The 23,881-nt window shown below is 50.0% G+C and overlaps 1 protein-coding gene across 5 annotated transcripts in view; it reads left to right on the forward strand.

Annotated features, from left to right (window-relative positions):
• Positions 1-23,881, forward strand: part of CAPZB (capping actin protein of muscle Z-line subunit beta) — a 116,747-nt gene that overhangs the window by 73,647 nt on the left and 19,219 nt on the right. For all 5 annotated transcript variants that reach the window (XM_036448625.2, XM_036448626.2, XM_045585102.1 and 2 more), the window contains exons 3-4: positions 6,955-7,076; positions 11,154-11,267. In XM_036448625.2, coding sequence (XP_036304518.1) covers positions 6,955-7,076; positions 11,154-11,267 — 236 coding nt within the window. The remainder of the gene's footprint in view (positions 1-6,954; positions 7,077-11,153; positions 11,268-23,881) is intronic.

Consider the following 23,881-nt stretch of genomic DNA (forward strand, 5'->3'; position numbering starts at 1 on the left):
TGGTCCACTCAGTCACGGAGTTCTCCCCCATTGGCGTCTCACCCCTTTTCTCTGAGCCTGACTGAATGGTGGGAACTTTGTTGACCTGGTGACTCCTGGCTTTGGGAGGGCTGGGCCAGGGTTTTGATTTTAGATTCTAGTCCCACTCCACCCTCGGTAGCTCTTGGCCAACCCGGTGCTGGGGCTGTGCACCGGCCTCAGAATGAGGTGCTCAGTGACATCGGCTGGTGTGGCTTTTAGCCTGTGGTGACAAGTCTTGATGCCTCTTGGGCGCACTCCTTGTTTTCCTGTCTCTGATGGCCGAACGCACTTTGTGAGAGCAGGGTCGCATGTGTCTGTCTTATCTGCTGCCGATTCCGCTGAATTCATCCTGACGTGGGCACTTGGCATTCATCGAGTTGAATTCATTTCTCTTCTAGGCGGTGTCGTAGCCCCCGGTTCTGAGCTTTGGGAAGTTTACACTCAGGAAGTGGCAGGCCGGGGATTTGAACACGTTTGATTTCAAGGCTGGCGTTGTCCAGAATGCCACACTGTAGATTGTTTCTGACACTAGTGTGTGTGCTGCTGAAAACACTATTTTTTTTATTTGAAAATGAAATAAGGCAGAAGTTTGGGGCCTTGGAAAAAAGAAAAGGAACAGACTGTAAGCAGAGACCTCTGCTGGCCACAGGGAGGGAGCTCAGTACCTCGATGCTTTGCTGCCTTTGGGAATGGGCTGTTGTGATGTGGGGGCAGTGGGACCTGCCAGGACTGCCCAGCCATGATTTCACTAACATTACTCATCTGAGTGTGCGACCCAGCGAACTGGGTCTGGTTTTGATTCTTATCTCTCTGGTGGCGGGCTCGCAGCCAGCCGGCAGATCAAAAGATGGAATGTGTTCCTTTGGCCATTTTTTAAAAAGCCAAGGTACAAGGGTGCCCTTCTTAAAGACAGGGCGCCGTGGATTAGATTATCCGTGGAGCTGAACTGGTCTGGCTTGTGTGCTTTTTTAAGGGTTTGTCTCAAGTTTCTTTTTCTGGTTGAACAATTTTTTTCAACATTAATAACTAATGGAGAAGGGAAGAAGCAAAGTAGAACCATATGGCGGCACAAACACAAACCTTGCTTGTGGCCGGAAACGTCTGATTTGTATCTCTTTTCATGTGATCAGCTGTTGGGTTAGATAGTAGAAAAGTATTCTGTTTTGGAGCAATAGCAAGATGTGATTTTTTTAAAAAAAAAACCTCAGCTTTACTGTGTCTCATGTGTCCTTTCTTAGACATAGCTAGTAGCTCTGTGACTGGGGGCCAGTTATTTCTCTAAGGTCCTGTTTCCCCTCCTTTAAAATAGGAATGGAAATGGGCCTACATATAGGACTGTTGTGAGGATTGCAGGAGGAATAGAGGTAGAGTTTATAGTGTCACAGTGCCTGGCATGCACTGCCAGTTGTTGGCTATGACATTCTCCTCATCTTTTCCTCATTGTTACTAAGGTGTCACGGAGGCCATTGCTAATAGCATCCTAACCTCTTCCTTGCTTCTGAGATTTTTCTCTTTCTGCCCAATCTCACTTTATTTCCCTTTCCCTCTGTCTTTCTTGTGGGCACCAGTGAGCCAGTGAGGGTCTCAGTAGGAAGGGCGTGGTGGCTCCTGCTCCCTGGGATGTTGTGGCTGTGGAGAAATGGATGGGGCCCTGAACCCCACCACCAGACCTGACGGCAGAAACGGGGTCCTGGCCAGTGCACTGTTGTCTATTATTCCATGTCATTTGGAATTAAGTTTAACCCCCCCCCAGCAATCTGGATTGGTCTGACACCTTTGGTGTTATCTGAATGTCCCTTACACAGGTTGTTAAGCAGTTTGGACAGAAATCATTAGCCCTGAGGCGTTGGCACCAATCTCAGGTCCTCGCTAGAGGCACTCCTTGGCTTCAGAGGCAGCCGAGCCCATGATACACGCACCCCAGCATGAACTCTCGGCTTTGTTTGGATCGTCCTTTCTCTTAAATTGCTGTGCAAACTCGTGATCCGTGAGACTTAATGTGATTTCTCCTGAGCGTTTGACATGACCAGGAGGCGGGGTAGGGTTGGGGATGAGTGTAGGAGGGGGTTATTCAGTGACTGACTAGATTACAGAGGTGAACTGCCTTTGGCCTGGGTTTATAATGAGACCTTGGATCACCAGACTAATACTTCCTCAGAAGTCTGCAGACGCACTGGAGCACTCGTGTGCGTGTCCCTGAGCTGGTCCTGTGGGACTGGTTTTTGCTCTGTATGAATGATAAATAGTGAGGGCGGAGTAGAATGATAGCTGATGACAATGTTAGAACTTCCGTCCCCAAAGCATTTGGGATTCAGTTGACATCAGTGTTACTGCAGGAATTCCAAAGAATGTAACATCTTGGTAAAGAAATTAGAGTTTGGGTTGGGCCCTAATGGATGGTAGGATTTGAGAGGAGGGGAGGGTGTGTGTGTGTGTGTGTGTGTGTGTGTGTGTGTGTGTCAGATTTAGCAAGTGAAAATATGTTTTATGTAACATTTGAGACATACACTAAATGTTATTCATCATTTATCTGAAACTAAAATTTAATTGGCCAATCCATTATTTTATCCAACAACCCTAAATAGAAAGTTTTTTTTTAGTGGAAGGTGAGTATTCAGGGAGCAGTGAGTAGGCAGTGTGGTGGTTTGAGAGGATTCAGACAGAAGTGGAGGAGTGAGGTGGAAGGATGGGAGAGATGGGAGGAGGAGGAGGAGAAGGGGTGAGGTGGAGTGGGATTAAGGGCACTAGGTGCCAGGTCATGGCTAATGCACCCTTGGGCAGCTGCTCTTTGCACAAATCTGTAAGCACACTGTGTAGTCCATGCTTTGTATTCCACATGATGACAGTAAGATTATTCTCCCAGAGCATTTTATCTTGGAACAAAGAAACAGGACTGATGGAGGGAAAGAGAATACAAAAATATGGTCCACCTTCAGAGTTTATCCAAAAGGTGAGAATTGTGTAAAGAATCAGTCAGCCTTATACCCCAGGTACTTTGCATGGTAGGGCAGATCATATGCCTTTCTTGAGTTCTATGTGTTTTTCTGTGCACTGCCATTTATTTTATTTATTTATTTGTTTGTTATTTATTTGTTTATTTATTTATTTATTTTTAGCGATCGTTCAGATGTATGTTTTTCTGAAGCTGATTAGTACCTGGCCATGAACTTTGACAGATCTTCAAGGGTGCCTGGACCTGGGACCTCAGATAATATCTCAGGGCTCCCCAGTGCTCAGAAGCTCTGGCAGGCATTCTCTGACGCCCGCTACAGCCTAGGACCCTGACCCCATCCCAGCTTCCCTGGCAGAGAGAAGGAAGGCACGCACCTTCCTGTAGCCCCTGGAGAAGATTCCTAGGAGAGTTCCTTCCCCGAATAAGCCCAGGCTGTTTAGGCTGCGGCCATCCTCTGGCCCGTGGCTGTGGTGGGGAGACCAGCCTTGCCCAAACTACGTGGAATGAGGAGCTCTGTGATAAGAAAAGGAAAGGCAGGCTGAGCAGTGACAAGAGTGGCTATTGATGACAGCTGGTATCGCAAATCAACTCTTTGCACTGTTACCGTAATCTGTTTTGCCTATGCTGTGAAGGGCATTGATTACAAAATGGGAGGATTCTTTCCATCCTTTACACTGGGCACCCTGGACCCCATTTTCTAGATCAAAGTCTGCTACTCCTCCCTCTCTCCTCTCCACTCTCCACTCTCTCCTCTCCCACACCACCACACACACACACACACACACACACACACACACACGGGCAAGAAACATAAAAAAGGGGAGGGGGAGTAGGTAATTCATTGGGTTGTCAATCTTTAAAACAAAAACAAAACAAATCTATGGTTTTATAAAATTAAGGACATCTTAAAACAAAGGGTGAGGGGGTTCTTCTGAAAAAGGACTGCATTTAAGAAATTAAATGTCATGAAGAAATTACTGTCATCTAGATTAGTCTTTTCCTGAGTGTTTTCACGGAGGCAGGTCTGGTGGAGCTCGCCTTCTGTGCTTATTTATTGTATGGCCCGTCAGCAGCAGAGCACAGGCTGGAGCCCAGGTCTCCTGTTCACAGGTTGGCCTCCAGGTCGTCTGTTAATAAAATGCCAGGATTTCAATGAAAACTTTTTTTATCGAGAGCATTTGTATGACATCTTGGTTCCTATTTGTGAACCACAAGTGACATTGATCATTGATGTCATCAAAGTTGAGTTCCTTACAGTAAATTTTTCTTAAAGCCGGTTGGTGTTTGGGAGGCTCCATGTTGTAAATCTTCCCCCTCCCTCCCAAATATGCTGAGCACTTGCTGTGTGCCAAGCACTGCCATAGGCTCTGGGGATGGAACCACAAACAAGACTGAAGTCCCTGCTCAGTAAAGTCTGCATTCTAGTGAGGGAGACAGACAGCAAATGGAGAAAAAAATGTAATTCAATTCATGTAAGTGCCAGGAAGGAATTTTTCAAATAATTTTGATCTGTGGATTAACTTCTTGGATAGGAATGAAGTCTCACCCATTTCATACCAAACCCTATTATCTTTTAAGCTTTCCTGTGTTGGGAAACTTAGCTGCAAGCAGCATGACTGGTTGGAAAGGTGAAGCTGGTGGCTCCAGGCAGAATGGGGTTAAGAAAAACGGGGTTCTCAGGGGCCCATTTTTATCCAGCACCCAAAACAGTGTGGAGAATTCAGGTGTGATCTAGGCTGGTGTGGCTAATGGACAACACATAGGATTGAGTACAACAGGGGGAGTAGGGGATAAATATGTCAGCTACTAGTGTGCATGCTTCCCCTTACACTGCACTGATTGCCGATGCATTAGCTCAGGTCCCCCCCCAATCACAGTAGGTTGGTTTCTGTTGTCCCCACTTTACAGGTGAGGAAATCCAGTCTTAGTAGAGAATCAAACAACTTACCCAAGGCCAGAAGGCCAGTAAGCAGTGGAGTGAGGAAGTCTTGACTACAGAGCCGTTTGCTTAGTCTTCAGCGTAATCCAGGATACATTGGGCCAATAGTGTCAGGGCCCCAACCAGTTCAAGTGGGTTCTAGACAAAAGCAGGGCCCACTAGATAAGCCAAGACAGCAGCCAACAGAATAAACAGTGACACTCGGAGAGGCAGGCCCCTGGGTGCCCAGGGTGGTTTTACGGGGCCAACAACAGGAAACCAGACCAGTTCCAGATCCCAGCTGCTTTGGGTGGAAGCTGTTAAAATCTCCCTTGCCTTGGCCAGGACTTTCTTCCAGGCTTGAGGCCACCCAGAGCTGGGGGGGAGGTGGGGGAGGTGGGAGAGGGTGTTTGCCACCAGTGTGTGCCTTGTTGTGCATGGTCTTTCCTCTTAGCTGCCAGTAAACCAGAGTTACGGTCTGAAGAGGGGATTTCTGTCTCTACCCCTTGCTTCTTGTGTGGTCGTTGGGCACCTTAATGACTCTGAGCCCCCAGTTCTCAAACCTGTAAAATAGGGGTAACACTTAACAACTTCACAGGATGAGGGGTGAGCTTAAAGCAGACAATATGCCATCTGTAGAGAGCCTAGCCTGTGTGTGACACTTGGAAATGGTAGTGGGGTTGATATGATCAACACCAAAACTAACTTTGAAAATAGCCCCATTTGAGGGAGGGGATCCGTTTTTGTCTGTCACTTTGTTTGGTGGAGGGGGGTACACAGGCGGATGTTCATGGAGAGGGGATTCTGAAAGTAAGCAGGTTGTGTCCAGGGGTTCATGGTGTGCATGCCTCTTGGTTGCTAGGTGACATGCTGCTCTGTGGAGAAGAAACCCGCCATTTCACTGAGGCCAGACTTGATGTGAGCCTCTAGTTGTGCCAGACAGGCCTTCCAGGCTGAGTTCCGCAGCACCCGGGCTCAGCAGAGGAGCTGAGAGGCCCGTGAGGCCGGGCGTCGGAGGTGGTGGCAGTCTCTGTCCCCATCGTTCTGGCGGTGGAGAGGGTCCCCAGGAGAACACAGGAACTGCTGTAGCTGCTGGCCCCTCTCCCGAGCCGCTGTTCTGGGTGTCCTGGCCACATGAGTTAACTTTTCCATTTGGAAGGGTTATTGGTGCAGTTGGCAGCCACTTGCCTGGTAAACGATATGGTGGGGCCTCCATAAACCCAGACCCATGAAACGAATAAGTCAGCACATTGAAAATACAGCATGGAAGTGACTCAAGCCTGAAGGAATCCACTTCTGAAAGTGCTGCCATCCCTTCCTGGAATATTTTGGTGGAAATTGATGTTTGGGTTGGGAAGAAGAGGCCAGTGGCCTGGTGACTAGTAGGAGCATGCGTCACAAAAAGCAGCATTTGCCCCAAGATTCGTCACCCTGCCCCCAAGACCTTGGGCCCCCCTTCTCACTGAGGTGGTCCCAGGCAGGTCACCCTGGTACAGTAAGCCCTCTAGAGCTCCGGGCTGCGGGAGCTGGTGTGGCCCTGTCTTTGCAGCAGGTAAGGTTGACTCTACAAATCAACCTGGTAATGCTTGGCCAGGGGCCTGGAAAGTACTGGAAACTGCACCCAGCATGGGAGCCTGTGGGAGTGCGCCGCCATGGACGGGCTACTCTTCTCAGAGCTCTGGATTCCTGTGTGTTTAAAATGTTTACCTTCTTCTCGGACTTCAGCTTGTGCTTTGCCCACCGGAGACCAATATGAGCAAATACATACTTAACTGTACCAGACCACCCTGGCGACCAGGTAATTAAAGCACGCAGATTTGGAAGGAAGGCTGTATTGGAAATCACGCTCCACTGTAATTCAAGAACAGGTTTCTTTATAGAGGGACACAGTTGGTGTCAGACACATGTGGAAAAGAAAAGAGCAGGCCCATGATTCTGGCAGGATACCAAGGGCCAGATGTTAAATATGCTGACCGTGATCTGGCTGTAGTTGCCGTTAGCCAGCCTGGATCTGATGTGTTATTTTAACCCCTGTTTCTGCCTTTTCCTTTCTCTCTGCCAGGTTCCCAGTCTATGTGAAGATCTCCTGTCTTCTGTTGACCAGCCACTGAAAATCGCCCGAGACAAAGTGGTGGGAAAGGATTACCTTTTGTGTGACTACAACAGAGACGGGGACTCCTATAGGTGAGCTCCTGCCCTTAGTCGTTCCAGGCCGCACCCTGGGCAGTCAGTGCCACATGGCAGCACCTGGACTACTGAACATGGACAGGCAGCAGCCCACCGACCTTGTTTACATTTGTCCTTCTGTTAGTCCTTCCTCCCTCTCTTCCTCCTTTCTTCCTTGCAGTCAGCCAGCTGTTGTGGAGTGCCTTCAGTCAGGATCGGAGATGTAGCATGAACAAAAGGCCTCTGCCCTGGTGGAGCTCACAGTCTAAGGGGAAGGGATGTGAGCAGTGTCATAGTTCAGTCCTGCAAAAGGCAGGGTACAAGATGTGGATGTGATGGGGCTCCTGAGCACAGGGAGGGCCTATGTGCTTAAGGGACATTTGAAAGTCGCTTTGTCAAACAAATACGCAACTCTCCTTTCTCTTTTCCATCACCATGCTGAGGGCAATAAATAACGTGACAGAAGCCCCTACTCTGGGTGATCACTGGTCTAGCACCAAAGATGTATCCAGCAGCCGATTATTGTATGATATGATTCATGCAGTCACTGCCAAGCTTATTCAGGGTTTGAGGATAGCATAGAAGAGACCATGGTTGAGTCCAAGAGGGCTTTCTGAAGGAGGTGATGTTTGAGCTAGGTTTTTCGCAGTTTATCTTATTTCTGTTGATTTCAGAGAGGAAGGGAGAGGGTGAGATAGATAGAAACATCAGTGATGAGAGAGAGTCATTGATTGGCTGCCTCTGCACACCCCACACTGGGGATCGAGCCCACAACGCAGTCAAGTGCCCTTAGCTGGAATTGAACCTGGGACCCTTCAATCCACAATCCAATGCTCTATCCACTGAGCCAAACCACCTTGAGCTGAGATTTTTAAGGATGTCTCAGATCCCTTTTTAGCTTCAAATGGAAGTTAGGTAGAGAATGTATTTTGGCCTAATCCAAGCCAGACCAGAGACTAGAGTTGAGAGGGTGAATAGCAGTCTACTTGTAAAAGCTGAGCCAGCAGAGTGTGCACATGGATGGGATATGAAGGGCAGTTGCAAGGCTTTGGCCTGAGCAGTTGGAAGGTGGGGTCACTGTTTATCGAGGTGGAGAAGACTCTGGGAGTTTCTGGGTTGGGGGCATTTTAAGCTCCAGATGCCCTTTAATGAATGTGGAGATGTCCAGTAGACTGTCCATAGCCTCGGTGCCTGCGTGGAGAGGGAGGTGCAGGTGGGAGTGGCCAGCACAGAGTGGTGAAGCATCAATTGTGAGCATAGGCCCAGGTCCAGTCATCGCTGGGAACCTCCTAGGAGAGGGGGGACCAGCCCTTTGAGAGAAAGACCCTTGAGGGTCTAAGGACAAGCAGCCTCACCAGGCAGGGTTCAAAGGCTTCCTGGAAGAGGTGAACCTTGAACTGAGTCATTCTTAGTCAAGGTCATTATGTTTCCTTTTTCCACCTGAAAACTCCAGCTTGCTGTGTGAGGCAGCTATTCCCCAGCAGCCTGTGGAAGGCTGGGATCACGGCCACATCCATGCCAAGGCCGGGATCCTTGGGGGACTTGGTATCTGCCTCTCCTCCGGGTGATCCTGCCAGCTCTAAACTTGGTTCCTCAGGCACTCCAGAGGAGCCTGGTGTCAGAGCCCAGGACTTCTCTTCCCTTTTCCCTCTTTTTGATATAAAACTTCAAGGCCTTCTGATTTTCCCCACACATTTCCATCCTGTTTGATCGTTTGCTTAAATAAGATCCTTATGGCGTGGCCGTTGCCAGCAGCACTGTTTGAAACCTGTTAGCTGAAACAAAAAGCATTCTCTGAGGGAAATGAAAGGCCTGACTTTTGAAATCTAAGTGTTCCTGTCCATCTGTCTTTTTTCAAATGGCCTCCGTTTAAGCTCTTAAATGTGTTCTGAGTGCCCCTTCCACACAGAATATTCTGGGTAATGTTATGATTTCCCCCCCAGCTACAATTACCCCGGCTCCAGGACTAACAGCTTGAAATGCTGTCGTCTGTGAGCCAGGAGAAATGTGAGTTACAGGCTTCTTGAAAATTCCAGGCTCCCAGTCTGCAGGAAAGATGGGCTCTTGTGTCTAATCAGGTCGCCTTTAAATGAAAGCCAGTTGGGCGCGTCTTTCAGGCCCACAAGACGGCGGCCGCTTCACTGGGGAAGCGAAGGGCTGGAGGCCAGAGCCTGAGTGCGCTGAGGAGACTCAGAGAGCACCTGTAGGGGGAGGGGGCTCAGATTCTCGCTCTCAGGTGGTTTTCCACACCCACTGGCGACTGGAACTACCAAGCCTAGTTTTCAAATCGGGAGGTGATTGCACCCTTCAACTGCACCTTGTCTCTGGTTCTGCGGAGAGGTCTGCCTTGTCTCTGGAAATGCAGAAAGTTGCTCCATCTCTGTTGGTTAGCAGGAGCACAGCAGACTGTGAACCTGGGGGTCATTTCTTCCCCACCCCGCGCTGTACGTCACTAGCCCTTACTGCACAGGACTCGGTGCTAGGTGCGGTGTGAGGGCAAGCCGCACAGGCTCACTACTCAACATTCTCTTGCAGTCTGGGGCGAGGGAGGGGTAGACTATGGTTAGAATCGACATCTGTGTGGCAGTGAGGGGACAGGGCGGGGGGGATGTTACCTCTGCTTTGGAGAGTGATATATAAGAATTGATTTATTCTTTGAACAGCACTTTTTAAAAATTAGCATGTGGTTGAGTGCCAGGCACTGTTCTAGGTGCTGATCACATGATGGAGAACAAGACAAAAGATTCGCCCTGTTGGAGTTCAGGTTCTGGAGTTGGCTAGCCAAATTCAAATTAATTCAAATTAAATTAATGAAAATTTCAGTTCCTCAAGTTGCATTGGCCACATGTACCAGTAGCCACACACACTCATGGCTGCCATCTTGGACAGCATAGACGGAGAATATTTCTGTTGCGATGGGAAATCCTGTTGAGCAGCACTGTTTTGAGGGATGACCAGAAACGTCTGGCACCCTTGATCAAGAAGGAAGAGGTCTTCCTTGCTTGCTGACGTAGGATGCCTGGTGGGGTGCCAGTTATCAAGAAGAGATTGATTTGTGCCCAGGATTCAGTAAAACGGGTTCAGGAGACTGTGATACATTTTTCCTTAACGTCCATCCCAAATTGAAAAGTTCCTTTGCGCCCTCAGTGATTTGAGGTGTGCTGTCAGCAGGCGAGACGGGAAGGGTAGTGTGGGCTTCTCACAGCGGATGACGTGTCAGGGTGTAAAGGGCTTTGTCCACATTTCCCATTTTCTCCTTCCCATTCCGCTCACCTTCTTACTGTCTCTCCTTCTGCAAACCCCCAGCTCTCTGAACTCCACCTGCAGGGTTTAATGAGTAGACAGCTCCCTTATAACCCCCTCCCAGTACTCTGTGTGATGAAATGCTTTCCTGATGTGGCAAATAATGTTTTTTAAAATGCGGCAAGCCTTTGGGCTGGCAAAGCAGAGACTGGTTCTCATTTAGCAGTCCTTATGTGTATATGGCCCTCGGCGTTGGGAAAGCTGCTCTCTGTCCCGCGGAGAACCTGATGGCTTTCTTATGTGTAATCCGCGTCTCCATGGGCCTAGTCTCTTGCTCACTTCCCTAAAGCAGCTTCTCTTCATCCGTAACTGTGTAAGAAGGTCTTTGGAGTGAAACTTTCCCCTGAGCTGCAGCAGGTCAGGGAGGAGAGAGGGCATCTCTCTTGGTCGGTACAGTGGTGAAAACGGGGACATTAGAAAGGGGGTAAGAAAGAAAGCACAGTTGTTGAACACTCACTCTATAGCAGGCTCTGGCCCAGGCATTTCAGATTGTATTTTCTCTTTTGCTCCTCACAGCAGCCCATGGGGAGAATGTGGTAGCTTCATTTTACAGAGGTATCATGTCACTTGCCAGAAGCACACCTGGTGAGAGGTGGACCATGGGCTCATACCCAAGCGGGCTGCTGCTGAGCCCTCAAAAATGCTGCGTTTGTTGTCAGGGCCTGGAAAATCTTCGCTGTGAGCAGTGGCTTTTTCTCTGAAATTTTGGACAGCTGGGGCTTGGACTCACGGGTCACAGGTGGTGTCTTCCCAAAATGATACATGTCACCTCCTTCTCCTTCCTTCCTCCAGGTCACCATGGAGTAACAAGTATGACCCTCCCTTGGAAGATGGGGCCATGCCTTCTGCTCGGCTGAGGAAGCTGGAGGTGGAAGCCAACAATGCCTTTGACCAGTATCGAGACCTGTGAGTTCCTTGCTCCTGGTGCCTTGAGCTCTCACGGTTTAATGAGCCCATCACAAATAAGAGAGGGGCCAGGCCCATAGATTCCCTGGAACCTACTACTTGGCCTGCCTAGCTCTTTAAAATTCTCTGCACCCAGAGCAGATGCTGGGCACTAGTTTTCTAGCTGGGTCAGTGAGGAGATGGCTTAGTGGTAAAATGCTGTCATTAGTAGCCTTATCTGTGCATTGCTTCATGCCATGGTTCCTGACAGCAGCAGGTGCTGTTGGACAGCACCTAGTGTGAGTAAGACACCATGCCAGGCATTTCCAACATGTCACAAATCCCCACAAACATGATGGCTGTTTTAGTTCTCACTTTTCAGATGAAGAAATTAAGGCTCAGATAAAGGTGTTTGTCCCAGGCAAGAGGCTGAGCCAGGAATCAAACCCAAGCGTATCTTCAAAGACCCCTCTGTTCTTGTTCATACTGCATGTCTGACCCAGTTCTTACCTGATGCCCGGGGGTCCCAGCTTCCAGACCAGTCACAGTGCAGGACAAGTCGAGGTCCTTAACACAGTGGAGCTGACATTTTGCTGCTCCTGAGTTGCTCCTCAGGAAGTGGTTTCACCGGTTCTGGTTAGATCCCTACCTCTTCTTCCTTCTCCCATCAAGTCCTGCCTCCCACCCACCGCCAACAGGAGTGGCCACTTAATCAACCAGCCTTGCAAGAAAAAGCTCCAGAAAGGTTATTCTCCACAGTATTCTTTTTTTTTTTTTTTTTTTTAATATATTTTATTGATTTTGTACAGAGAGGAAGGGAGAGATAGAGAGTTAGAAACATCGACGAGAGAGAGTCATCAATCAGCTGCCTCCTGCACACCCCCCACTGGGGATATGCCCGCATCCAAGGCACATGCCCTTGACCGGAATCGAACCCGGGACCCTTCAGTCCCCAAGCCGACGCTCTATCCATTGAGCCAAACCGGCCCCGGCACAGTATTCTTTTTTAATCAACAGGATCACATTTTCTTATTTTTTTCTTTTCTTTTTTTCACATTTTCACTTAAGTTCTATATTACATAGCGAAACTGTACAAACTCAGTCACCTAGAGAGGGATTGGCGGGCTTTTCTGTAAAAGGCCAGGTAGTAAAAATGTTAAGCTCTGCAGGCTACATAAGTCCCTGCTGCTTTCTCTTTTTATTTTACATTACCTTTTAAAGGTGTAAACATGATCTCCTGAGCCTAAGGTGGGTGGCATTGCACCCTGATCGAGGATATGGACAGGAAAAGAGTGAAACCGAGCCGCTGAGTGCTGAGCCTGAGCTGCCCTGGAGCGGAGCTGCTGGTGTCTCACTTGGCGTGGGAATTCCAGGTCTCTGCTCCCAGACGTTGGAATGCTCTTCCAGCTCATAGCAGATGTGATGTCACACATTTAGTGAAGACTCTTTCAGATGCTGGTTCAGGAGGAAAAGTGGCATCTCAGCCCGATACACAAATAACCCTACCACCTTTCAGCAGATGAATGGCATTGAGGGGCACAGCACGGCCAAATGCCGCTCTGTTTTCAGAATGCACTACTGTGCATTTTACCTACATTACCTTGATCCTTTTGAGAACATCTGGGCAACACACTCTTGCCCCTTTTTTACAGATGAAGAGACTGAGGCTCCAAGAGGCTAAAGGACTCGCAGTAGGCTGCAGGAAGTAGAGGTGAAAAGCTAGGGTTTAAATTCATATTTGACTGAAGTTTCCACAGATTATTGCTCTTCACAGTTGCTCTCCAGTATTTGAAGAGCTTTTATACTAGAACTTTCCCCCATAGTAGAAGAGTTACTACCTGGGACAAACACCTTTATCTGACTAGTTGGCAAGAAGCCAATCCAGTTACTAAGAATTGCCAAGCAGAATCAATTTTATATTATAGTGATGATTTGATAATAATAGTGATGATAACAGCAGTTGCCAGCCGGTGACTGTGCAAGCACTGTGTTAACTGCCTCATGATCTTCTTCATCTCATTTAACCTCCCAACAGCCTGTGAGAGAGGATTCTCCCTGTTTTACAAATGAGTTGACAGATTCAAGAGTTGAATAACTTGCCCAAGTTCACACAGCCAATAAGTTGGGGGACTGGACTAGGAAGCCATCCTTATCCAACTCCAGAGTCCATTTACTCACCTGGCATTTGAATGCTTGCTATGAGCTGGGTACTTGCTAAGTAGGGGGCCAGAGCTGGGTCTGACTGTACAGCACCTTCCTGGCAGATGTCCACTTTACCAGTGACTTTAAAGTTTTTTTTTAAATTAATTTATTATCTCAATTTCTTTTATATATATATATATATATATATATATATATATATATATATATATACACACACACACACACACACACACACACACACATATACATTTATTTATTTATTGAATTTTTACAGAAAGGAAGAGAGAGGGATAGAGAGTTAGAAACATCGATGAGAGAGAATCATCGATCAGCTGCCTCTTGCACACCCCCTACTGGGGATGTGCCCGCAACCAATGTACATGCCCTTGACCAGAATCGAACCTGGGACCTTCGAGTCCGCAGGCCGACGCTCTATCCACTGAGCCAAACCGGTTTCGGCGACTTTAAAGTCTTAATGGCTGCATTTCTGTGTGCCTACACTCTCCTCTGAGAGTGAGCTGACCTGCTGGGGGGGACATCTTCCTGTACCCCATGGGGTTAAATTGGACAAGCCAAACCCTGAGGTTCTGTGGCAGTGTGTGATGGTGGAATCCAGCCTATAGGGTGTTGCTCTGTCCCCAGCAGTGTTGGTGCGCTGCTTCTGGGGGGTGGGAGGGGCGGTACAAGGCCGCTGAACAGCACCCACAGAGGGGGCAGGGAGGCCTGGTTCTCCCATGTGACAGCAGCCACTGGCCAATGGAGGGACGGTGGTTAGAGCTGTCACTGGGGACCCAAAATCATCAGTTTGAACACCCCTTCTCCCTCCCCTCCCTCCAGTGTTAGCAGCGTGCACTGGTGAGCGCTGTCCTGAGACCGAATGTCAGGAGCATTTCCCAGCTGGGCCACACATGAGCCACACCATTCTGGGTTGGAGTTGGTGATGGTCACGTTGGTGGCCATGGTGGGGCCCGGAGCCTGAGTCTTTTCCTCGTGGTTTTGGAGCAGACGAAGATAACCAGGGCCTAGGATGCCTGTCTCTGCCTTGAGCAACACAAGCTCGAGGGTTTTTTACTCTGGGCTTTCTAGGGGCCACATTGTTCCATGGCTGAAGGGCCAGTAGGTTGTGCCTTCTCTTCATCCTCAGCCCGCCCCAGGAGAGACTCATTGGTTTGCCCGGTGAATGAAGCCGCAGAGCTCTGACGTGGTTTGTCCATCTGTCTCCCTTTCACATTGGCAGTGGGCAAGGCAGAGTCACTCTGAGGGGAGGCATGCCCTCTCCCCAACCCCACGCCATGATGATGCCTCCAATCTGTAGGTCCTGGTCACTCTGAGCTGCTGCAGGAGGGGTCTGGAGATGGCCTGTGTCCTGGGCCTGGTGACAGGAGCCCAGGGCCTCTGGCAGCCCCACCTCTGCCAGAAAGAAAAGGGAGCAATTGAAAAAGCTGTTTCCCGAGAGCAGGGCTGGCACAGCATAGTGCCCAGGAGGGCGGATGAGTGGGGCTGCCCCACTCCAAACTGGAGCTTGGCCTCCGCCCACAGGGATTGAGGGATGTGAAGAGCAGACCTGTCCCCATGCTCTCTGGGTCTTGATAACTCAGGTGTTTCTGAATTCTTGAATCCCGATGAATGGCAGTTAGGACTGGGCTTATTCTCTGGCCCCTGGACCTCTCACCCCCTCAAATAGCTGAACGCTGCCAGACTCCAGCCACGTTGAGGCTCAGAGTCCTTGTGGTGAGTGCTGTGCTGTACTGTGCCTTCGGGAGACTTCTTGTCCTGGGTCCATTCTCCCTGTCCTGGGAGGCCCAACTGGGCTCAGCTCTCTCCTGCCCTGTCTGCCTCTCCTGTGCCTTAGAACTGAACTTGGGGGGATTTTTGCTGTCATCAGTAAATAGGCAGACACAGCTTCAGCCAGCACCGGCAGTGTATGTGCGCATGCGCAGTGTTGACACAGCACCCTTGTTCCCTTTCCTCCTTGCTGCGTGTGGGCCATTAGCCCTGCTTCCTCCTGATGTTCTCCTTAAGAGGATGAGGGAAGTGGACCCAGTGAGCATACAGAGATTTGGAGCTGAAATGCAGGGCAGTGTCCTGCTGGAGCTATGCCAGCTCTTCCCAGGGGCAGGTGCTCCCTGATCCCACAGGCTTCTCTCCGCCATGAGCATCCTGGGGAAGGCCTTGGATCTGTCCTGGGCTCTGGGCCTTGCTCCGGGGCCTGTTAAGGCTCTGACTTCGCAGGGAATTAGAATTAATTGTCAGCACATGGAGTTGGTATGGTCTGGGTGAGGGAGGGGGGCCAGGGATGGATGAACTAGCAGGCTCTCCGGCTCTTAACTCCTCTGGGGATGTGGCATCCCCTTTTGCCTGCGCACAGCATTTCTCCATATGGAATAAATGTGCCAGCAGTCGGGGGCAGGACTCTTTCCCCAAGGTGGGCAGAGGTGAGTGGGGGCCCAGAGACACGAGCTGTGTGTCCTGCATGATCCCTTGAAGCCATCCATTCCTTGTCGTCCTACTGCTCAGAGCTCTCTACTGCACCCTCAACCCCAACTTACACCCCCTCCCACATTCATCGGGGTTTTTGTTTGCCATCATTAGTGGCAGAACGGGTCCATGTTAGTAACCTCCCACTCCCTCCAGGAAGATAACTGTCAAGCAACTGTTAGCACTACCCAGACAGTCTGTTTTTGGATTGAAATAGTCAGTTTGCTGAGGACAGGCATGTTTTGCTGGGGCTGGGTGAGATCATTGTCTACTCTGAAGTCATCTTGAATTTCATCACTTCCCTCCCCCTAATCTCTCCCATCCTGTTCCCCAACACCTGGTCTACTCTCGTTCTTCCCTATCAAGCCCCCAGATGGCGTTCCACCTCTCATTCTTGGGCCTGGCTCGGTCTAGGAAATGTCATTAGAACGCAGGCCTGGGTCAGTGGAGTAAGGGCACACTTGGGTGGCTGGGTCATGAGATCACTTCTTTCTTGGCAGAGGTGACTGCCTTTTCAGGCCCAAGCCTAGGATAGCTCATCAGTTATAAAACCTCATCACTCGGCCAAAGTGATCCATCTTTCCTGAGAGACATTTAGGCCTGGGGCCCTCGGCATGTGGTAGGCACTTGAAGCTGCCGAAGGAGCATCTCACTTGTGATGTGAGGCACCAGCCGGCTGCCACAAACCCCGAGGTCAGTGCTTTGATTTTTCAGGTTCCTGAGAAGACAGGAACCTTCTCTGCTCCGGCTTTCATGTTGTGTCTCACCGTTGCCTCTGTCAGCCGGGTTCTGCTGAGGCCAGATGTTCTAACCGAAGGGGCTGGCACTGCTTTCTTCCAAAGATGATTGCTCCCATCTGTGCCAGACATCTTGCCCCGTGCTCTGCGATCCTTGGCTCTTGGCTTGCAGCAGATAATACCTTCAAACATGCGGTTACAATTTATTGGCCTTATAAGTTAATTTTAGTGGGTGTGCAATTGATTGAAATCAAAACTTAATGAAGGCCAGAGTCCCAGTGGGGGGGAAGAGGAGTAGGGAGGGAAGGCATATTATGTTCTTGCTTTAGGTCTGAGATAATCTTCAAAAGCTTTAATTAGCTTTTCTAATCAACCCTTCTTGTCTGGAAGAAGTTTACAGAATGAGACAAGGTTGGTCCCCTGTGGCAGTGCCAGAAGCCCACAAGCCTTCCTGGAAGCGGCCTGGGTGCTTAGTAGATGGACCTTCCCTGCCCCCTGCCTCCTCCCCCTTCCTGGGGCCATGTTAGAACTGTGGTTCCTTCTGCTGCTTCTTTCCATTCTCCGTCCCTGTGTCATTGTCATTTGAGCAGCACCGGCCCAGGAAGGGCAGGGCTTCCATATTCATGTGTGAAAACAGCTCATCGCCTGGGTTACCTGGGTCCTTGAAAATCCTGGTTCCCAGACCTTGGGCTCTGGCCTCCGAGGGCTGTGCCTTCCTTGGCTGGGAACTCTGGGCCTGGGGAAGCTTAGTGTTTCCGTCCAGATGGGAATTGTAGAAGGCAGCACAAGGTCTTCTGAAGAAATGGAAGTTGCAGAGGTCTGGGAAGCAAGTAACTGACGGTGGGAGGGTGCCCAGGCAGGAGGCGCAGACGCCTCCCTCAGAAGTCTCCGATGCCACACTGTCCAGGCTGGAGTGCAGATGGGGAGGATTTGGGCTTTGAAAGAAACGTGGACTTGATTCTCTGTTCTGCTTTTACACACTGACCGACTTGGGGCAAGTACGTAAACTTTCTGAGCTTTGGTTTCCTTATCTGTTTCAAAGGTACCACTGTGCACCCGAAGGGTTGAGGGGGCATTCGGTGCAGTGCTGTCCCCGAGGCTTCCTGTCCACTCAGTGACCTTCAAGCTGTCAGTATAATAGTTGAATCTCTTTGGCAGCAGTTATCTTTGTTTTTTGGTGTACTCTTTTTAGTTTATTTTCCTGTTACATTCTTAATGCATCAGGGGTCTGCAGGGCCCCAGGGGCACCTAGGACAGCTCTGAATTGCACCCTAAGAAGTTCCTCCATAGGCAGTCTGGAGGCCAGACTGGAGAGGCTGGGAGTGGAAGGACCCTGACTCAGACTTCCCTTACTCTGGCTCCTTAGTCTCAACCACGCTCCTACTCTGGCTGAGTGAGAGCGTAGTTTAAGATTACCTAGTGCTTCCTGAGGCACTGCCAGAAACAACCAGGCCAGTCCCTTCGGCCTCCAGCCTCAGAGCCCCGCTGGGAAGTGGGCGAGAGCACTGAGTGGAGTGAGCGTGAGGTAATGGGAGGAGTGATCGGGAACGCGCTGGAGCTGCATGAAACCTGGACCGTTTGGTTTGGCACACTCCCCCTCACTCCCTGGCCTTTCAGCTACATCTCAGTGGCTCACAAGGCACAAACCCTCTCCCCTCGCCCAGAGGGGTAGGCCTCCTCCCAGATGTCAGGGTCTCCAGAGGATCCTGTGACAGGCACTGCTTGATGCCCAGCTTGGCTCCAGGGGCAGTGGGGTAAAGACCGAGAGTTGTCTGGCTTTCAGATTGTCGTCAGTGCAATCAGTGTTTGAGTTTTCACATATACTCATTCTGTCTTCAGCTACACACACACACAGGTCCTCTGCTAACCCTGCCCTGGCTTGCCATAGCCTTAGGTTCATGTGAAAGTGCTGGGAGCACTTCATGGGGAAACCCGAGTCCTCCTCACTTGGTCTCTTGGTGGTTTTAATTGAACAGAGAGATGGTAGAGAGGACCCTGTTAGCTAGGGGGGATGAGGGAGCCGGCTTCCTGCTCTCCCAGTGTGAGTTTCAGCTCTCCTGACACCGTCAGGAGCCCATAGAGAGAGATGTAGACAAGCCTGCCTGTGGCCCCTGCCTGGAGGCTGGGGAGGGGGTGTGCACTGCAGGTTGCCTTGGCATGCCCTGTCTGATTTTATCGGCTAAAGAAAGTTAAACGGAGAACAGGAGTGTGCAGAAAACAAGTTTGTTTACAAACACGGTCCCTGAGTCAGCATCCGGGATTCTGATCCTCCAGAATTCTTGGGTTCCTATAACCACTTGAACGGTCACGCTTTAGGTTATGCAGTTCCACGTGTTGGGGTGAAGACACCACTTGGAAGCCAGGAACCTCTCCCTCCGGTGGTCAGGCTCCCGCCAGAGACCCTCTGCTCCCTGGCTGTTTCCCAGGCTGTTTCCCTCTTTGGGGAAAGCAGCTTCGTGGCAGCATGCAGATGGGTGGTCTTCCAGAGGCCCAGCCAGCAGGCCCCCGGTGCCTCACTGGCCCTCCTTTTCGGAGCTCCCAATGCAAGATAGCCAGTGTCCTGCCCCAGATTGCTGGCCTCTCCTCCTTTGCTTCTCCTCCAGCCTGGGCAGTGTGTACAGTGGCTTGGTTGCATGTGTGTGTTTAACATACCTAAGTTCAACCTCACAGGCTGAACCAGGGCCTCGTGGGGCCAGCCACACCCCAAGTCCAACCCCAACTTCCCACTTCTCAGCTGTGTGACTTGGTGCATTCCTTCTCTCTCTCTGGGCTTCAGCCTCCTTGACTGTACAGGAGTGAGTGCAAAGCCCCTGACCCAGAATGGGTTCTCTGGAATGGCAGCTCTTGGACAACAGTGATGGCTCTGACATTCCAGAAGGCCTTGGCCGTGCACATTCTCAGGAGCTGGGCTCAGCAGGACTGGCCGTGTTTTCACAGTAGTCCAGAGAGGCAGAGCTGGTCGCGGTGGTGCTGAGCCGCAAACTGTTTGCTCAGAGCCCACAGCCAGATTCAGATTGGTGGCCCCTGCAGCGGCACCTTTGTTTTCCAGAGAGGCCTTCGTTATTTCTCTTCAAGTAAAAAAACTAAAGCCCTTGTAAAGAGAGGCCGTAAAGAGCTGCAGCCACGGTCCAGATGTGCACTTCTGAGTGCAACTGGCTTTAAAGTCGCACATGCCTGCGCCCGTTGGTATGTAAGCTCGGGGATTGCTGCACCTGTGTGTCTTGGAAGGCATTTCTGCAGAATACCTGTCCTGTGTCCATGGGCAGACTCCAGGACACGTTCCACAGATCGTGGTGAAAACAGCTGGTCTCAATTTCAGCGGCAGATCTGGACGTGGCCAGCCGAAGCCAAGTGTTGATCTTTTTCCATTTTGTGCGGAGCCAGCTTCAGCCCCCAGGCAGGGTTAGGGGTATGAGACTGTGTTCACAGAGCAAGCAGAACCTTGCTTCCCAGACTGTTCAGAATGTACCGAGTTTAGGAGAAGGAAGAAAATCTGCCTTTCTCAGCCTAGAGAGGACGACCCTCATGAAAATGGACGGCCACCAGCGGTGTGTGCCTGCTCTGTGCCAGGCTTTCCTGTGCTCTTTCTAGAACATCTGTGAGGTGGGGGAGACCCCCCTCGTCCCAGCCCCTCACAGTTGTGGCCGTCAGCCTGCCTCCTGGCGCTGTCTGTGGGCTTTTCAGTGGGTACCCATCGGCAGCACCCTCATCCTCATGTTGGGCAGGGGATACGCTTAGCTTCTCGGCAGTGGCCAGTTTGGAGCCAATGGAAAGGAATGTCAGTCTGCACTGCAAGGAAGCAAGCCAGCTTTTAAATGCCTCTCCAAGCAAATTGGAGATTTTCCTTTTTTCCTGGAGTAGAATTGAATTGTTCCCACCTGTGGATACCAGGTGCCTTAGTGTGTTATAGGATGTTAAGGATGATCAGAAAAACAAACTACTGCTAGTAGCTGCTGGCGATTTCGTTTCTTTTTTAGCTGGAAGGAAACAAAAAGGTATTGTCTTGGGGCAGAATCCCAGCTGCTGGAGGAATGACTCTGCCTCCCTGTCTTTGCCATAACATCAGACATCAGGCATGGGATGTTTGAACCAGTGCCCGTATGACCTCCTGGTTATTGTCATGACAATTTATCACAGGTCTCGCTATTACTGTTTATGAGATCTTAGAAGCAAACCGACCACGTATGTGACAGAGGACAGAGATAGGAAGTGAGAATCTTGTGGGATCTTATGGCTTTGCACCTTGGAAGGGCCGTGTTCCTAGTGTGGCACTGGAGAATAGAGGGATGCATTATTTTCATTGCACCGACATTTGAATTTTTAGTCTGAACTTTGGCATTTTGGCCAAGCCCACCTCATATATATATTCCACCCCCCCGTACCCTCCTCCCTCAGCCATTTTAGCAGGTCCCTTTATCTTCAGCCAGAACTGAGACTGTGGGCACTTCTCATCTTTTCCCCGTCATGAAAGAAGTGTTCAGACCAGAGTTTCCAGGTTGACCACCAGGTGCCCCCGAAGCCTCTCTCCAGCCACAGTATCTTTCTAGAAATTTTTGGAATTCTGAAGTTCAGAGAGCTGGTCCACATAGACGAGTGGTTGAAATGGTGAAGACCATGTCTGTGAGGACTGCATAAACATTTGAATGCAAAGTGATATGCCTGGCCCAGTATACCCAGTTCTTAAAAGTGTAGGGTGTGGGAGACAATTTCATGACAACACAAAGAAAAACTATTTCATTAGAGATGAGTGCAAGCTCCGTATGTGTCAGTATGACTGAGCGTGATTGCCGAGAAAGCTGACCAGTCTTGCGTTCCTGCATGGCCAGGCCGCTCACTTTGAGAGCTGTGCTGGTTCGCACTTAGTTGGGCATTTATTTCTGTTCTCACACCCGTGAGGAGGAGGATAACCAAGGTATGGGGCTTAAAATCATGTCTTACGAGGAATAATATCTGAACAAGAAGGTCAGGAAAAAGAAACCTCGGGGTTTATGTAAGCCATCTTTAGATATTTAGAAGGACTTCATGAGGAAAGGGCATGAAGTCTGGTTTTGTGCGTTTCCTGAAGGCAGTAGGTAGAAGTTTCTACGCAGGTCCAACAAGAACTGTTTAAAATGTTCAAAAGGGAAATGGTTGCTAGGGAATATAGTGAGTTCCTTGTCACTAGAGTCAGGTAAGCAGAGTTTTGATCCAACTTGATTAGGCTGTTAGGAGTCTGGGCTGTGTTATGTCTGCCTCATACAGCCCCGATGCAGCCCCCAGATCCCAGACAGTCAGAGTTGGGGAGACCACATCAGCGCTGAATAAATATGCCTGCCTTTCACTTGGCTTTCTTTACTGAAGCAACTGCAGGGGAAAGCCCCTCCGACCCCAGCATCTAGGGGCTCCCCTACAATGTCTGTGCCCTGGCTGAGTTTGGGGTGACTACCTGTGCACTGCAGGTGTCACTGTGCTGCTGGAAGTCCAAGCCTCCTGGCCCTGTCCTGTGACGGTGGCCCAGCCCATGGAGGCTGAGACCACGGCTGAGGGAGCCCAGGAAGGCCTGCTCCCTCCCAGCAGGTCTGTCCTGGCTTCGGCTCTTTGTGGAACTTTTGTGGAAGGTCACAGCCGGTGACTCATTAGCTGTAGGGGAACCTCTGTATTAGAAGCACAAATCCGGCTCTTCTCCCAGGAGACGATTTGAAAAGCGGCACTCACAGCCAACTTCAAAGTCCGTTCCAGCCCATCTTTCCTGTTCCATTTACAGCCCGATGTTGGCCAGGACTGAACTGGCTAATTCAGAGCCACAGCTCCGATTCCCGAAACAAGTTTCCACCGAGGTCTCCTCGAATTCCTCAGCTTCAAACACTCCATAAAGCTTTGGGAACCGAAATATTTTATTTTCTCTTTTGTGAAGTGGGTCATTTTGAGTGTGAAGTACTATGTTTTCCCCTTTTTCCTTTGCCGCAGAAGTCCTGTGGTTGAAGAGTTACGGGCGTAGAATCTGTTCATGTGACTGTGCCATTATTCAAGTGGAAGAGTGACTTCAGGGAGAAAGGACATAGAACGCTGACCATTACTGACATGTTGGGCTTTTAGTTGGTCCAAGTTCAGGGATCTGGCTGACGACAGAAAATAAACTCAACCAGATGCTTAATTGTGCTGATAAGTCGTCAGCTCCACCTGAGGGTCTTGCCTTTTGCTCCTGGCTCATCCGGCACACAGGTGTCCCCTTGTCACTGATCTGCCTGTTGTCAGTGACATAGAACCAACCCAGAGTGGCCCCATCTCCTTAGTCCTGACTATGGAATTCCCTGCAGTTCCATTCGCCTTGGAAAATGTCAGTGTTTACTGGGAAAGCCGAGAAAGCCATCCAGATTATGTGTAGAACAGTGTCACTCGGTTGAAAGTCTCTTTCTGCCAGACCCCAGCCCAGTTTTACTCTGTGTGCTCCTGGAGTGACCTGTCATCTCCCCACTCCTGACGTTCCTGGAGCTTTCGTGGTGTAAGACTTTACAAGGCGGCTTCTCCACAGTGTCCCCGAAGACCGTCTCTGTGTTGTCCAGCTCTTGGCCACTCACCCTCTTCACCGCACGTGGGGATTCAGGCCTGAGAAAAGCCTGTGCTTTCCTATTTGGGCCTCTACTTTTTAAAGATGTTCTCTGAGCTGCCCCTTTGACCAGAGACCTCACTGCAGGAGGAGGGCCTTCCCTCCTGAGCCCGAATCAGCCGGCCTGTTGCCTCCTGCAGTCCTGGGGAGCCGGGAGGAGCCAGGGCAGGGCCTGGTTAATTCCTCTGTAGCTGCTCTCCTCGCTGGGGCACATGTGATCATTCATTCACGTTGACGTGCAAGGCCCAAGAGCGAGTGCTGGCGATGGTAGAGCCACCTTATTGAAATAGCATGTTAGCATTTAAACAATATTAATACTATTTGACTCATTAAATATACAAAGGCCAGTTAAAGTGCTTCCATGTGTGTGCTGTTAGTTCTGGCGGGCGACTCCTCAGATGGCTTTATGTGGTTTCAGACAACATTTTAGCACATTCTTAAAATACCCACAAAAGCCTTTATGTAAAAACTCGTAAATGTGAGCCACATAAAAATTATTTTTTTTCCTGTTTCATGTCATGATGATCAAAGTACGGCAGGTAAAAATAAATTCTCAAAAACTTGTTGAGGTCCCTCTTTAATTAATGCTTCACGTGCAGAGCAGAGCCATAACATGTAACGGGGGGCTGACTGTGTGCCCCGCAGTCGCCTCACCACTGGCTGCACAGCGG

Source organism: Pipistrellus kuhlii, unplaced genomic scaffold, assembly GCF_014108245.1.
Source record: "Pipistrellus kuhlii isolate mPipKuh1 unplaced genomic scaffold, mPipKuh1.p scaffold_m20_p_2, whole genome shotgun sequence".
NCBI classification, from domain to species: Eukaryota; Metazoa; Chordata; class Mammalia; order Chiroptera; family Vespertilionidae; genus Pipistrellus; species Pipistrellus kuhlii.